Raw genomic sequence first — 17,568 nt, forward strand, 5'->3', positions numbered from 1 at the left:
GGCTGCCATCTTGCCTTTCTGCTGTCAGGGGGGGAGAGCCTGCCTGAAACCTGAGCCAGTGGAGAGAAAAGTAGAACTGAGGGGCAGGGAGGGCAATGCGGGTCTTGGTGACGTATCTGAGCCTCTGGATCCAGTCACACCCAAAGCTAGACTACTTTCTGAATGTGACCCAAGAAACCCCTTGTTGCTTAAGTTAGTTTGAGTTGGTTTTCTGTCATAGGCAACCAGAAACATCTTGTCTAATAGCACAATCGTTGAAAGAATCGACACTAATGGATCAAAGAGGGCATTCCTGTGAATGCTGGCTTCCAAAAGCCTGAATTCCTGCAGTGACCTTTCCTGGACTGTGAGGCTCCCCTTTAGGGTCCTCATTCATGCAGAAAGTCAAGATCAAGTGAGCTTTTGACTAGTTGTTTCTTTGATCAATTGGTTCTAGCAGAGTCCAGTTAAACGTCTCAGAAAAGCCTCCCCTAATAGACCCTGGCCTTTGCCTGTGCCTGGTCCATCCTGCTAGTAAACAGGCCATCTTAACTACAGGATTCTCTCTGACAGCTGGTAACTTTTTGCTCCGTTCTTTTTTTTTTTTTTTTTAAAGTAGGTGATGAGTCTTTATTTATTTTTTAAAATCATAGACCTGTTTATTTTCACTAACATTTTGTGACTCTAGAACTAGAACATTTATTTCTTTTTTTAAAATTAATTAATTTATTTATTTTGGCTGTGTTGAGTCTTCGTTGCAGTGCGCGGGCTTCTCGTTGCGGTGGCTTCTCTTGTGGAGCACGGGCTCTAGGCACGCAGGCTTCAGTAGTTGTGGTATGCAGGCTCAGGAGTTGTGGCTCACGGGCTCTAGAGCGCAGGCTCAGAGTTGTGGCACATGGGCTTAGTTGCTCCGCGGCATGTGGAATCTTCCCGGACCAGGGCTACAACCTGGGTCCCCTACATTGGCAGGCGGATTCTTAACCACTGTGCCACCAGGAAAGTCCTTTCTTTCTTTTTAAATAATTTTTATTTTTTAAGCCATGCCGTGTGCATGTGGGATCCTAGTTCCCTGACCAGGGATCAAACCTGTGCCCCTTGCATTGGAAACGTGGAGTCTCAAAACCACTGGCCCACCAGGGAAGTCCCTTTTGCTCCATTCTTAAATACCCTACCTCCTGGTTTCCTCTCAAGCATTTTATTTTCTTTCCCAAATTTCCAAGGTTAGTTTAATATGAAAAATAGCTTAGATTTGTTTAAGCTTTCTGTGCCTCAGTTTGACATCCACAAATAAGAAATCTGTACTAGTTGATAATAATGCTCTACATTTATATCTAGAGTGTTTTTATGCTTACCATCTTGTTTAATCTTCCCAGTAATCATTTAGGTTATGTATTTTCTCCAAGGTCTTGTAAATTCCTAATGCTATGTTTCTGTATTTAGAAATAGGAGAAATACGTATTTTAATACTTTCTAAAGAACATGGACACTTGCAGAGGAATGTAAACTTATGATGATTAGGATAAATATGTAGATCAAGATAAAAATCTTGAGGACCAGGCTTCCCTGGTGGCGCAGTGGTTGAGAGTCCGCCTGCCGATGCAGAGGACACGGGTTCGTGCCCCGGTCCGGGAGGATCCCACTTGCCGTGGAGCGGCTGGGCCTGTGAGCCATGGCCGCTGAGCCTGCGCGTCAGGAGCCTGTGCTCTGCAACGGGAGAGGCCACAGCAGTGAGAGGCCCGCGTACCGCAAAAAAAAAAAAAAAAAATTCTTGAGGACCAAAATAAATTATCATTTTAACCATCATGCAAAAACAATTCAATGGACATTAAAAATGGAGAACAAGTGGTACTTGCAGTCCAAATAGAGTCATCACGATGATTCCCTGGCCCTATCAATGGTGCTGGTCTCTTTTCTTGTACAAGGCAGATCTTCAAATACTTTGCATTAATTAATGACGGGAGTGGAGGGGAAGTTTAAAGCTTACTCAGTGATCTAAAAACACACTCACAGAAAAACCTCTCCTATTAATTTTCAAAATTGAGAAGGTTACCAGATATCCATGAAACTGCCACTGCAGAATATATTGGGTTGGTCAAAAAGTTCCTTTGGTTTTTAAGTAAAAATAAAAGACACATTTTTCATTTTCACCAAGATCTTTATTGGACAACATATTCACCCTTTTGTTCCACTACCTTCTGCCATTTTTCACGTAACTTCATAATTCCGTCTTCCCCAAACTTTTTATCTTTTTGAGCATAAAACTGTTCCGGGTGCCTTTTACAGTCTTCCAGGGAATTGAAATTTTTTCCATTAAGAGAATTTTGTAAAGAACGAAATAAATGGAAATCCGAAGTTGCAATGTCCAGTGAATACGGTGGATGAGTCAGAACTTCCCAGCCAAGCTGTATCAGTTTTTGCCTGGTCATCAAAGAAACATGCGGTCTTGCATTATCCTGATGGAAGATTATGCGTTTTCTGTTGACTAATTCCTGATGCTTTTTGTCAAGTGCCACTTTCAGTTGGCCTAATTGGGAGCAGTACTTGTTGGAATTAATCATTTGGTTTTCCGGAAGGAGCTCATAATAGAGGACTCCCTCCCAATCCCACCATATACACAACATCACCTTCTTTGGATGAAGAGCGGCCTTTGGTGTGGTTGGTGGTGGTTCATTTCGCCTGCCCCACGATGTCTTCTGTTCCACATTATTGTACAGTATCCATTTTTCATCGCCCGTCACAATTTGTTTTAAAAACGGAACATTTTCGTTACATTTAAGTAGAGAATCGCACACGGAAATACGGTCAAGAGGTTTTTTTCGCTTAACTTATGTGGGACCAAAACATCAAAGCGATTAACAACCAAACTGGTGCAAATGATTTTCAACGCTTGATTTGGATATTTTGAGTATGTGGGCTATCTCCCGCGTGGTATAACATTGATTGTTCTCAGTTAGTGTCTCGATTTGATTGCTATCAACTTCAACTGGCTTACCCGACTGTGGAGCATCGTCCAGCGAGAAATCTCCAGCACGAAACTTTGCAAACCACTTTTGACACGTTAGATCAGTCACAGCACCTTCTCCATACACTGCACAAATCTTTCTATGAATTTCAGTTACGTTTTTGCCTTTCTTGAAATAATAAAGCATAATATGCCGAAAATGCTGCTTTTTCCCTTACATCTTCAATATTAAAATGGCTACACAAAAATTCACCAATTTAGGTAAGTATCTTTTAAATGCACACTGATATGACAGCTGTCACAATACAATCGAACAAAATTGTTTTGAACGAGGGCTAAAGACAACTAAGCGCTACTAGAGCCATCTTATGGAAAAAAACGAATGAACGTTTTTGCCAACCCAATATTACAAAAGGCTTAGAAGTCAAACAGCAGGAAATTGCTATTTATGGAGACTGAGCAGTCTGCTGGGGTAGGGATCAGTACCTTGGTCTGGAAGAGGTCCTGGACAGGAGGGCCCAGGCTTAGCAGGCATCTAGAAGCAGAAGCAAGGAGTAGGCAACCTTCACCAAGCTGTGCTTTGAGGGCAGCAAGGTGAGCGTCCTGGCTCCTGCATCATCTCATTATTTGCCACAATTCCTGAGATTCCACTTTCAGTCATCTTTTTCTTTGGGTCTTGAAGGGGTTTCAGCCTCAGAGGTTCTTTTGGAGGAGCACCCCAAACCATTATTTTTGAGGATTAGGAGACATTGAGCTAAAAATAAAGCCTTATAGGGATAGGATTGAAGCTAGATATTCTCATAGTAGTATTAAAAACAAGACAACAGGCCCCAAATAGAGTCACTTATGCTAAGCCCCATGTCGCCAAATGGAGACATAGTTTCGGTTCTTCCAGAAATGGAATCTTAAACCAATCAATCAGGATTTGCCTGATCAGCACTACTTAGGTAGTCTGCCTTCTAGACCCCTGCCATCTCCTATAGGAAAGTGACCTTGCAGTAACCAACCCACTTTTTTTGCCTGGTGTAACGGCCTTTTTCCTGCCCCCTTCTGCCTACACAAGTCTTTCACTTGTATAGCCCCTTGAAGCTCCTTTCTCTTTGCTAGATTGGATGCTGCCCAATTCATGAATTGTTGAATAAATCAGTAAGATCTTTAAAATTTACTCAGTTGAATTTTGTTTTTTAACAGTAGAGAAAGTGGAGGGCTGAACTGTATGGGGGGAAGAGAAAGAAGGTCACAGGTGGCAACTTTAGACACAATCTCACTTCACAAATCTGCTTAGAACTGGCCTCAGGGAAAAATGAACCATAGTTTTGCCAAAAAGTTATAAGAAAAACTCCGTAGAAGTTTTTCCTTTTTCTGTAATTTTTTGGAGGGGCTCTTTTTACTTTTCTAAATTTGTCCATACTCTTCTCTTTAAGTTACTTGGAAACTGTAGCAGCTGCCTTCAGCAAATATACTTAAACTTCCCCCACATTCACACATTTCTCCAAAATCAGATACATTATCAGATTTAATAAAATTATTCAAGAACTATGCATGATTTACTGCAGGCCTCAGCCCATTTATTTAAAGCTCATAGTACATAGGGACAGGTCGTTATGTTAAAACAACTGAACAGACACTGGCTTGTATACTAAACAAGTCAGTTTGATCAAAATATAATCTTAGAGAACACTTTTGATAAAATTTATCTTAAGGCTTGCTTGTCTCAATATAGTCGAACACAGTGCCTACACATGGTATATACTCAACAAATACTTGTTAAGATGCATTTCATTATGATAGTCATAATTAAATAATAAACAACTGTATAATTAAAATAGTAAACTACTCTTCAAGTTGGAAGGAAAGAAAGAGGATAGTTTCACAACTACTGGAAAATTTGCTGTGGTATAAAAGCAAGGTAAAATGCAAATTACCTCAAAACACACATACACACACACCTATATTTAAATCAGAAACTACAGTCTCTTTAATTTCTCACTCTCTTGGACATATTAATTATGTCTGAAAATTTGAAAAGGCTACCATTATAAGATATTAATAATTGAGAGTTCTTATGAAAGTAACTTCAGGACCACATCACAAAAAGATCAGAACAGTGACTTCTCTTCTAAATATTGATGATCTTTTAAAATGCACTTACCCCATTTCGACTGTTGACCCGAGAAATGAGGGTATGCAGTAGTCAGCAGCTGCCAGTGTATACGGTGGTCGAGCAGCAGAATCGTCCCAGTAAATGTCCTTCTTCATTTTGGGTAAGCTCATGTGCATTTCATCCACGGCTAAAAGGGACACCTAAAATCATCATTATAGTGTTAGAATAATTCAGATATGAATTGTATTTATAAAGAAAGAATAAGTTTAGTGGGTGCATGGGGTTTGGAATGGGATAGAACACAGTGTGAATGAGTGAATATACAAATGTCTGTAGTTCATATTTGCTTCAACCAGTGCTGCTACAGAGAGCTATACATGTCGTTCACTGCATAAGAGCACTTGGCAATGGGGATAAGTGGAGCCATAAAACCGCCCAGACTAGATTCATCAAGCCGCATACCCCAGAGTGGAGTGCATCTTATCTGGAGGCAGGGGAGACACCTTTTTCTTCTTTGCTCAAAGTTTTCTAATTGTCTAGTGGCTCTCCTGACAGCAACCACATAATCCCAGATATTGCAGGAAGCCGAAGATTTCAATATCCCATTTCATTGATTCCATAAACATATTTATACTTGATATCATTTCTTATATGCCCTGAATTTTTGTTTGTTTGTTTAGAAAAATATATCAACAAGCCTATACTGTTTAGGGTTATAGCGGTCTTCTCCTTTTGACTTTGACAAACTGATGCATGAATAAATTATTAATCCTCTGGAAATCTAATTTTTACAAAGAGTGAGTGGTGTAGGCATTACACTTCCTCCTCAATAGGCTGACAATGTGATTGTTAGAGGTCAATACAGAGGTCGTGACCTGTCAGTTGACCTGTGAGCTGGATGAGAGTAATCGGAGGCTCCTCTCCCCTGTCCTTGGAATGTACATTCTGTCCACTGTTCCCACAGTGGGAGCTGTTTCAAGGACACAACCTTGAGAGAGTAATGTGCTGTTGAGACCATCTGGACTGAATACATGACTGAACCCCAGTAAAGCCTCTATATCAAATTTTAGGATTCTGGCAGGTAGGTGTGGAGGTCTACTCATCTTGTATCCACTGAAGACAAGCCTCTTAATTAAGTTCCTAGCTTGTTAAACCTGCCACCTACCAATCTGGAGCGGTCTACCTTTTTCTTTAGTCTCTCCTTGCCCTGTGTGTACTGGGGCCAGTTTGTGAACCAACAGCAAAATGTTTTAACCTGTGTAAGAGCTGAGTAAGGGCTTGAAACAGGTGAGCAAGTTGAAGCCCTTTTCTCAGCCTGTAGTTCTCAGGGAAGAGAATGGGTTGAGGAGAGTCTTGCCTAAAAGCAAAATTCTCTCATGCTGCGTCTTCATGAAAAAATCTCTCTGAAATAATGCTTCAGGGTAAAGGCTCGGGGGTCCATTTGGTGTGATTGAGGGAGATTTGAGACACAGGCTGGCGTGACCCATGTTTCCAGTGTCCAGCTGCTGGACATCTGACTGAAGGGACCTACATGATGTGAGTTGGGAACTGTATGGCTGCCACTTTATGTCATTGTTAATCTTTTTAGGTGGCAATAGGAAACAGATTAAAGAATGAATTAAAATATTGGTCTGTACTGAGATGGAAGTGGCTATGTAAAGTTAATAAAGAAACCTACAAAGAAAACTGGCTTGAAATTGTATTTAAAAGGGACTAAATTTTACTGGAACTGAGATCCAGGACCCATGAGGTTCCAAAAGGACCTCGAAACAACATACTGAATAGCCAAACCTCTTTTGTTTGTGGCTAAAGCACTCAAGTTCAGGGTCCGGCATTCAGAGTCTGTTTAGATTATTAATGTTTGTAAAGGAAAGAAAAGCTCCTCTAACCTGCAGATTTCTGTCAATGCACCAGTTAGTTTCAAAATCATCATCGTCTTCTCCAAAAGGGTTGATAAGTTGCTCAGCTACCTGCAATTGAGAACATAGAATAAGTCCACTGTGATGCTGTGAAGACTAAGAGTGAAGGTTGAAGAGGATTCCTGTTTCACTCTCTGCTTTCTTTGGTCACCTTTCATAATAGGAAGGCTAGAGAGGAGTGGGTTGTTCTGCAGATGCAGATATTTATCAGCCAGTGAGAATGGACTCAGACTGTGAATCATGCACCTGCAGAATCTGCTCTCCAAAGACTCCGTCTATTCAGCTGGTGACAATGCAGGCCCCAACTAGGAGAAACCATGGGCTGTTTAGGAGCCAAATGACTGATTCTCAGGTACAAATCAGCCAGCAAATATCAAAAGAGCATTGTGCTAGGCACTGTGCTAGGCACTTTGAGGGGTACGTAGCCTGCGCTCTGAAAGAATTTACAAAGGGCCAGGTGATGAGATAAAATGTAAATGTGGGCAAGGTTAAACAGCAAAGAAAGACTTCACAATTAAAGAAGATAATACAAGGAGATTTCATAATTATTGGACATAACTGCTAAATGAATGGGTCACAGAGCTAGTAAGTCATAAAGCTGGAATTTTTCTTACTTAGTTTTACCTTAAAGGATTTATGGCTATCTAGTAAGTTACTTTGAAGTTAAGTAACTTCTTATCATATATCTTCTAACAGTTGGTAAGTATTAGATGTTCTTACCGTGTTCCTGAATTGAATAGCCTTCTTGATGAGAGATTTATATACCAAATATGTCTCACCTGTTAGTCTCTATTTTCATTAATTCCCTTTGATTTTTATTACCTGGACGTGTGTGTGTCTGTGCTTGTGTGTGTGTGTGTGTGTATGTGGTTTTACATTGGGCCTAGATGTAAAAACCTTACAAGTGTATAAAACAAAGGCGCCATTGATTAGTTGAGTTCCTAGATTCTGAGACTATTTGGTAGAAAATCTACCTACGTATTTTTTAGGATTTAAGTCTAACCACTACATCAAAATCACCTGGAGAGCTTTTAAAGAAAATTGATGCCTGGGTCCGCAGCCCGCCACCCCCCAAGATTCTGATTTAATGGGTGTGAGGTTGAGCCCAGGCATCATTATTGAGTAGAGCTCCCAAGAGTTTTTAATGTGTGGTCATTGTTGAGAACCACTGACTTAGAGAAGGACATCCCCTTGTTCTAAGGGACAGCCTGTGGCAGGGCCCATGCCCCTGAATCAGTCACAGCAATATCCATTGTCAGAGTCCTTCATTGCAAGTTCCAAGGGGCTGTCTACCTTTCTTGTCTGGGGTTTTCCTTAATTTAAATGGGCCACTGGATGGGTCCTGAAAATATTTTTGTTACATCCAGAATTTCACTTTTATGGGATCCATCTTGCATATAGTATTAGAGTCTACATTTAACTACCAAAATGATATCCATGTTTCTGAATTCACTATGTCACAAAAATATCCTTTACTCACTTGGAGGCTCCGTTTCCAGCAAACAACTGAATAATACACCGTTCATAAGATTAAGATGGGTTTTCACACTTTGAAAAGATTTATAAATATTAGAATTGTCAAGACAAAACTGCTGTTTAGAAACTGAGATCCAATCCACTGGGTGGGAAAACTCCCTTCTCTTAGGGTTACCTGTCTCTTGATAGAGCTAAGATTGTCTTTTCATATCTTGCCTTCAAAATATTTTATAAAGGAAAAGACTGTTAATATTTTAGAGAGCACTTCCGAAGGCAGGAACTGCTGGCTCTTCCTTCCAGGCTGGTCAGACATCTCATGTGGACACAAAGTGAAGAATAAAAAGCTCAGCACAACTCAGGAGAAAGGGCAATAGAAGACCAGAGTGATTGGGCCAATTGTGGTGAGTTTGTGTTTATAAAAGTAGAGTCTACTTTTTTCTCTAATGGGAAATGAGAGCTATTAGTCTCTATTACTCTTTCTCTGTCTTAAATGGGTAAAAATAATTGAGTCACTGTCATCTGGTTAAAAATGTTTTTGCCATTTGTAAAGGAAATGCTTTTACTCTTTGGAGGATAACTTGAAGTGCCAACATATTTATTTTTCCTGGTTAAAATTCAAACCAGTGAAAGTAAAGGCATCTGCAGAGAAAATGCTTCCACAACCTGGAAGGCCTCGACGGTGCATTGTGGCAGTTTGGAAGGTCAAACATTTGAAATTCTACTTTATTAAAATTATCTTCAAACTGTCTTTAGATTTCAATTAACTTAATGAAGCCACTGTCTTTGATCTTCTTCTGTCACATACAAAAGAGATGGAAGAATCAGGCCTCTGATACTTTTACATACATCTGGGTTTGGGGGGCGATGGTAGCAGGAACAAATAAAATTCTACACTGATGATTGGACTAGTTGTTTTCACCGCTCTGACCTGTTTTTAATTTCCTGGCAAACCAAATATTGTCATTAATCCTGGGGTTTCTGGTTTTGATTCCGATGAATTCCTTTGAGTCTCAGTTCTGGTTTTGAAAATGGAATGCATTTAATGTCGTGGCACAGCTAGTGGGATTTCAGGGGATAGAAGCTAATTATCTGCAGAGTTGAGCAGAACCAATATAATAATATAATATTAATGCTTAAGTCTGAGATACAAGGCTTCTTATTTACTCTCTTTTACTCTGCTTAGTTGCTTGTTGTGGTATAAAATATCAATGCAGGTACACTTATTACTTTAATTACATTATTGTAATCCTAATGCGAGCACACAAAGACTTAAAACAATCAGTGGCCATAAAAGAGTAGCGTCTGCATAAATGAGCTGCTTCAGACCCCTGCAGTACAGTACTCACCACATCCCTGCCACTTTAATGCCTGGTTGAAAAGTAATAACATCTCCGAGCTATTAAATGTTAAATCTACCTTTGACTCACTCATGAATGAGTGATTCAGTAAAAGGGATCAGTGTGCAGAGTTTGGAACGTGACGGAGATTACAGAGCAGGTCTCAGGCACTGAGACTGTCGGCTACCTTGAGCCATCCTGCGTAGAAGAAGAATTGTAGGAGAGTAAAGATCGGAATGTAAAGATCTAAGTCATGCCCTGAGTAGCCTTTGGTGGGATCCAAAAACTGGCGTCCAATCAGGCACGCAAAGAAGAAGGTGTAGACAGCTAGCGTGACAACCTGAAACAGAGAGAAACCCGAGTGAGAGCACAGCGCTGGCTGCCCGAGAGAGACAGCATGCCAAAGTGGGCAAGTAGAAAGAAAAATCACGTGCCAAGGATTTGATACCTGGGTGTAAACCAGCGGAATCCCAACCCAGTCATAACCAAATAAGAGGCTGCACCAGGAGCGAAATCGGTTCATCTCCTAAGCCAGAAACAAATTAAACACGATTTACTAAGGTGATGGGTGTGGTAATAAATATTTACTGGGATACAGAATATGGCCGTGACTTTTAGGAATACACCTGTAAAATGATGAGAGTGACTTTGAAAGGCTAGAAATTGGTTCTGAAATCCACTCCAAAAGGAAAATTTTGAAAATGACAAGCTATCAACCTAATTCAACAATGTGCAAAAGGGATTGAGTACAGTTGGACATTTTAAAAAATATTAAGATAAATCAGGACTGTATAGAAATATCCCCTACTCTATTGAATTCATAATTTCCAACATATATATTGGCCCCAAGTGGTGGTAGGAAGGCAGTGGTTAATATTTTAAATAAATCATTTCTAAATTATGTGGAGAGCAGATTATTTTTTCTTTCCTCGATTGCTTTTGAAAACATGCTTACTGTAGATCTTAGAAAAAAGAACTAAATACATCCTAAACCGTTCCCCCAACAAATGAAGACTTTAGAATGCTTCTATTGACAGAAAATCTATCTCTGTTTAAAGCAGGAAGGACTGGGATCTATTGATTTCTTTTTTCTCTATTGAACACAAGTTATTATTTAAGACTGGGAGAAAGAGTATACGTTAAATTGGGAGCTATTTTTAAATCATTCACTCCTTTTAGCCTAATCAAGGCGGGAGACTGTCATGGCACAAATCTCTCTAGCCCTTCTATCAATTCGTTTCTCAAATGAATTCAGGATTATTTCATTTAATGAAAACACAGTTTTGTTTCCTGGAGCATCTGGAAAGCTGGGTTAACCTTGGGGTATTCCGATTTGGGGGAACTGACTGGGTGGGGGGGGCGGTTATTTCCACTCCAGATTTGGTCTGGGATCCTGGAGCTAGGGATGGCAAATATGCCTTGAGGGCGCCAGAGCCTTCCGAGCCCTGGCAGACATTGCTGATCAATCAAAGAACATTTTCTTACAAAGCCTACTTCTGTTTAAAACAGAGCCTCTAAGCAACCACCTCCATCAATCTGAGTTAAACTGTGTACTATTCTCCTCCTGCATTTGAGGGTTCTGATACTAGCCCAGTCTTTCTGGTTCCTTTGGAACCAGGATTGAACAAATTGGACTCGTCCAGGTCCAACCTGTTGCATCCAGGTCCCTGTTGGTCTCTGATTAGCATCTTTTACTGACAGTTTACCAGGTACTTACAGTCATCAATGATTGCAGATCAACACTGTCTCTGATTCTGCCTTCCTTCCGGGCTTTAGCTGCAAGATTTCCAAACCAGATGAATGGAACCCAGTATTTCAGATGAGGAGATCTGAGGTGTTCAAATAATTTTCTTTCATCTGCTGTCATAAAACCTTTACACAAAATAAAAATAGCTAGATTATACAGACTTGGTTTAGCGCTAATATATTACCCTATATATTTCAGTGTCTACTATGTGAGCATATAATGGGGAATATTCAAGAAATATAAAATACAGGTTCCTGTCTCAAGTAGGTTTTACTTGTATCAGAGATAAGGACTATGTACTCACGAGTGCGCGTGCACACATGCACACACACACACACACAAGTTATATATCGGTATAGGAGGCAATGCCTGTGAGCAATCCCTAACAGAGGCGGCCAGTAGGAAGTAAGGTGATATTAAATGTGGACTGGGACACCTGGGGAAGGTCTCTTCTTTAGGTTTTGGTTTATTGATCTACAATTGGGAACAAGAATACTTGAAATTGTTTGGATTAAAAGAATAAAACGTGATAATGTATACAAAGCACTTAGTACAGTGCCGAACGCGTGAATCGCATAACATTTCATCCTGACCCCTCCTTTCAAACTCCTAATTAACCAGGACCTCTTCTGCGAAGCCTTCCTTGATTCCTTCCTTCTCCTTCCCCGGGGATTTCTCCGCATCAAAGCTCCACCACGGTGCTCTCTCTTGCCTCGTATTATGATAATGTTAGACACAAATGTTTCCCCTGCTAAGACCCTTTGGAAGGGCAAAGAGCATATTATCTTCGTAGCGCCCACAGCATTTCGCATATATTTTTTAAAAATTTTATTATTTATTTCATTTATTTTATTTTTGGCTGCATTGGGTCTTCGTTGCTGCACTCGGGCTTTCTCTAGTTGCAGCGATCAGGGGCTACTCTTTATTGCAGTGCACGTGCTTCTCATTGCGGTGGCTTCTCTTGTTGTGGAGCACGGGCTGTAGGTGCGCGGGCTTCAGTATATGTGGCTCGCGGGCTCAGTAGTTGTGGCTCGTGGGCTCTAGAGCGCAGGCCCAGTAGTTGTGGTGCACGCGCTTAGTTGCTCCGCGGCATGTGGGATCTTCCCAGACCAGGGCTTGAACCAGTGTCCGCTGCATCGGCAGGTGGATTCTTAAACACTGCGCCGCCAGGGAAGCCCTCGCATATACTTTAAAAGTGCTTCTTTGATTTTTGTGTGCCTCGTGTGTGTGTGTGTGTGTGTGTGTGTGTGTGTGTGTGTGTGTCTGTATAACACAGTTTGCTTGAGTTTGCAGAGACCTCTCCGAGCGTCAGTTTTCTCATGCGTAAAAGAGATGATAATATCTACTTCACAGGGGTGTTGAAGAATTACCTGAGATGAGGAACATACGTCGAGGTTAACATAATGCTTCGCACATACTTAGCACTCGGTAAGTGCCAATAGCATATTATGTGAACTTTTATTCACGCCCCCACCACCTGCACACCAGAGAAAGAAGAGATTTAAATAATAGGAGAGGAGGAATAAGGTAGCAGGTTTATTTATTAACATTTATTGAATGTCTACTATGTACCAGGGTTTGTTCATATAAAGATGTGCTTCAAAAGCTTGCAATTTACACTTGACATTTTATTTTTTTTAGAGTTAAAATCATGATTTAATTACCAATTATTCTGTGATATTTTTCTTTTTTTTTTTTGGCCGCACCACGAGGCATTCAGAATCTTATTTCCCCAACCAGGGATCGAACCCGTGCCCCCTGCAGTGGAAGCGAAGAGTTCGAACCACTGGACCATCAGGGAATTCCCCAGACCCTTTTTTTTTTTTTAATTGATAAAGTAACTCAAATGGTACAAAAATTCAAAAGGGCCAAAGTAATATTAATGGGGAAAGTAAGTCTCATTTTCCCAACAGGTTTCCCTCCCTGAAGGAAATCACTACAACCAGGTTATTGTGTATCTTTCCAGAGAAATATCACAGATTTCATATAGGCCAAATTTTTAAAAACACAAATGACTTTATACTCCATACATATCTGCCATTTGCTTCTGTTTTTCAAGTTATATCTTGGAGATCTTTTTTTGTTAATATAGAGAGAGCAGCAGCATTCTTTTTATTTTAAAAATATTTTAAATAAATTTATTTATTTATTTTTATTTTTTGGCTGTGTTCGGTCTTTGTTGCTGTGCGCGGGCTTTCTCTAGTTGCAGCGAGCGGGGGCTGCTCTTCGTTGAGGTGCGCGGGCTTCTCATTGCAGTGGCTTCTCTTGCTGTGGAGCATGGGCTCTATGCACGCCAGCTTCAGTAGTTGTGGCACATGGGCTTCAGTAGTTGTGGCTTGCAGGCTCTAGAGCACAGGCTCAGTAGTTGTGGTGCATGGGCTTAGTTGCTGTGTGGCATGTGGGATCTTCCTGGACCAGGACTTGAACCCATGTCTCCTGCACTGGCAGGCGGATTCTTAACCACTGGACCACCAGGGAAGTCCCATTCTTTCTAATGGCTGCATTCTAGTTAACTGTGTACAGTATTTTATATAAGTAGTCCTCTTTTGAATAGAGTTTTAAGTTGTTTTAATTTTTTTGCTACTAAAAATAATGCTGCAGTGACTATCCTTGTACTTACCACCTTGACTTTTTTTTTTAAAGGATTATATAGGGGCATGAGGAATCATTTTCTTTTATTTATTTATTTATTATTTATTTTTTTTGGCTTCATCGGGTCAGTTGCGGCATGCGGGATCTTTCATTGTGGCACACAGGCTCAGTAGTTACAGCGCGAGGGCTTAAGTTGCCCCACGGCATGTGAGATCTTAGTTCCCTGACCAGGGATCGGACCCGTATCCCCTGCATTGGAAGGCGGATTCTTAACTACTGGACCACCAGGGAAGTCCCCTCACCTTGACTTTTTAAGTGGACTTTTAAATGTTCATTATGATTTAGTATAAATGCTTTCTGAATTAAAGCTTGTTTCTAAAACTGATTTTTTTTTTTTTTTTTTTTTTTTTTGGCGGTACGCAGGCCTCTCACTGTTGTGGCCTCTCACTGTTGTGGCCTCTCCCGTTGCGGAGCACAGGCTCTGGTCGCGCAGGCTCAGCGGCCATGGCTCACGGGCCCAACCGCTCCGCATCATGTGGGATCTTCCCGGACCGGGGCACGAACCCATGTCCCCTGCATCAGCAGGCGGACTCTCAACCACTGTGCCACCAGGGAAGCCCTCTAAAACTGATTTTTGTTAGATATGAATTTTGAGTTACTTTTGATTCCGAAATGCACTCATTTGCTTATGAAATTCTAACACATTCAGATGAAAATCAACTTTTGCCCTAATGTGACACAGTTTGTATCCTTAACCATCTGTAATTGGTTTATGAATCTGGTTTTCCTGCTTAAAGTAATCCTCCCTCCTTACCATGCAGACTGAGTTTTATTTAAGAGGTGTTGCTGTAACAGAAAAGAACTCAAAGGAGAAGTGAGATGTGCCATTTTGAAAGTCACTGACCCATAGAGCTTTGGAGTTACCTAGATCCGTGATGTGATCCAGGCCAGTGTTTTGAGAATATGGTCCACAGGTCGTGGGTGTCTGAATCACTTGTGACACCTATTATATATGGAGAGGGCTAGGCTCTACCATCACCTGCTAAACCAGACTCAATAGGGCAGGAATTCTTGACCCAGGGTTGCACCTTTGCCTTATCCTGAATGCCTTTTAGAAAATACCAGTGCCTTCACCTTATCCCTTGAGATTCTGATTCATTTGGTCTAGGGTGAGGTCCAAGTGTAAGCATCCTTTTAATCTTCCTGAGTAATTTAATGAAATTGGGTCCAGGCATTTACATGTTTACCAAGCTCTGCAGGAAATTCTGACCTACAGCAATGTCCAAAAATCACTGCCCCACTGAATGAAGATTCTGTTTATTCAGTATTTGAAATAAACAGAGTAACAACTACAGAGCCAGTATTTACCAACAAGAGGCTAGTTTTAGATAAAACTCAGTTTATTTATATTAGCTTTGAAGGGGTCTGCCCGTGCCTGGGGAATTGGACTCTCTCTGGTGGTCAAAGGATAAGAATGAGTCTGAGAATTCTTGTCTTGTTTCTCAGTGCATTTCAAAGTTGTTGCAGATAATCTGTTTGGTTTTTTTAAAGACTTGCAGAGTATGATTAAATCAGATGATAAGAAGTTAATAGATGAACTTGACGTGTCTTGGCTCTGTGCTTGAAGACTTGCAAGCCTCCACCTTTTCCCTGGAAGACTATTCTCAGACATTTCATGTCAATTGTCTAACAGTTATAGTCTTGGGATTTATAGTGCAGTTTCCAAAAATGACTGCATTTATATACTGGCTGCAATCTCTGTCATTTGACCAAAGAATAACTTTACCTCTGGTTATTTTTTATTCAGGAATATGGATCAACTTATGCTGGCAAGTCCTTTCTTGGCTTCTTAGCAAAAAGCAAATATGCAGAGTGAGGGTTAATTTAATGCAAACCCTAGAGCGAGAGTTACGTAACCTCCCCCCAGTCCCTGCCGTGTAGCACACCCACTGATTGGAAAGGGACGTGTAAAGCTAGGAAAGCTGGGCGGGTGGGTTTAAATGTTCAGCCCAAATTTATTGCATACTTTACTGGATGCTGTGAAAGATGAACTAGACATTAATGTATCCTCCAAGAGTGTACAGGCAGAATAATTTTTGTTAATTCCTGCAAGGTTACACATTTTATCCAAAGTAACCCCATCTTTGGAAATTGAGTTGTTGGTCCATTGAAAGAAAAGTCTAGACTGTTAATCAAATCAATTCAAAGAGCATTTGTTATTACATGGAATGTTATCCTCAACAGTGCCTCAGGCCATTTTAACCAGAGACTGATGATATATTCAGAATGTGGTCATTATCCTCATCTCTAAGGCTGTGTTAACCACAGGTATTGATTTGCTACAGTTTGGCTGCACCATCAGTTGGCTGGTCCTCACGCTACCTTGTCTCCTTCACATGTCTGTCTTCATGCCACGCTCCCTCAGACCCCATCCACACCCTGACATTGCTATTTTATTCAATATCTTGCCATTACATTTGCCTTGAATTTCTCTTGCTATCTTTTTTCTTTCTAGTTTTCTGGCTAGTTCAGCTCTGCTCAGCAATTTTCATATTGCATATCCCGAAGAACCCTTTCTAATATTTCAATTATTTCAGAGTTAAAATATATATATATATACACACACACACATATATGTTTGTATTTACTTGTGTCTTGAATTGTGGTTTGATGGAGTAGGATCTGCTACTTTAAGGCAAAATTTTATTGCCTTCAAACCAAAGGACCAATTAAGTCCATTAATAAACAATATTCCGGTAATCGCAGATTCAGTTGAAGCTGAGGCAGATGTCTTTTGCCGTTAAAGCAGAGTGCGTACATGAGGCTCTATTAGGAGAAGAGCTAAAAGCTCTGCTTCTCAAAACTTTTAGGCAGGATGGGTTTATTGCCAATTCTTTCTGAAAGAGAAAGTTGTGCATTCAGCATCTGAGCCCTTCTCAGAGATGACTTTTTCAGGCACATTGCAACAAGCCTGGCTCATTTTCCTCTCTGTACTTTCCAAATGAATGGAATGAAGCCACCAGATTCAACTGCAGCCATTCTTTAAATTCAACGGTAGAAATTTAGAAATCCCTGTCAACCGGGAAAATCAAAGCGAGGCAAAATGGGATTGAGAGAGAGATGGAATCACATTGTGAAGGCGTTGTGGAGGGCACTATTCAGATATATATTTTTTTAACCATGAACCACAGTAAGATATATTTGTGGTTCCCAAACCAATTATTGGCTCTTCTGTGTGAGGTGCTCTCTGATATTTTCTCTTCTGTTCCATTCCATTCCATAAAAAATGCTGGCTCAAAGCCATTAAAATGATTTAAGAACCCAATAATAATTTACAACCCACAGTGTGAAAAGCTTGAAATAGGATATGATTGAGTAAAATCAGTTTCTGGGTTAGCAATGCTGAACAGAGACAGAGAAACTCCTCTATTTTCCTAACGAGTCAAACACGA

At 40.6% G+C, this 17,568-nt stretch overlaps 1 protein-coding gene across 19 annotated transcripts in view; it reads right to left on the reverse strand.

Moving 5' to 3' along the window:
* BEST3 (bestrophin 3) overlaps window positions 1-17,568 on the reverse strand; it is a 74,442-nt gene that overhangs the window by 43,047 nt on the left and 13,827 nt on the right. For 11 of the 19 annotated variants that reach the window (XR_003680060.2, XR_008617539.1, XR_008617537.1 and 8 more), the window contains 5 exons: window positions 11,495-11,649; window positions 10,226-10,303; window positions 9,965-10,117; window positions 6,935-7,015; window positions 5,094-5,245 (listed from right to left, as the gene is read on the reverse strand). Coding sequence is in view for 6 of the 19 variants with exons in the window: in XM_028490383.2 (XP_028346184.1) it covers window positions 5,094-5,245; window positions 6,935-7,015; window positions 9,965-10,117; window positions 10,226-10,303; window positions 11,495-11,649 (619 nt within the window). In the remaining 13 variants the exon portion in view is untranslated. The other 8 variants (XM_055085199.1, XM_028490382.2, XM_028490381.2 and 5 more) reach the window with 8 other exon arrangements.

The sequence above is a fragment of the Physeter macrocephalus genome, chromosome 6, assembly GCF_002837175.3.
Source record: "Physeter macrocephalus isolate SW-GA chromosome 6, ASM283717v5, whole genome shotgun sequence".
NCBI lineage: Eukaryota > Metazoa > Chordata > Mammalia > Artiodactyla > Physeteridae > Physeter > Physeter macrocephalus.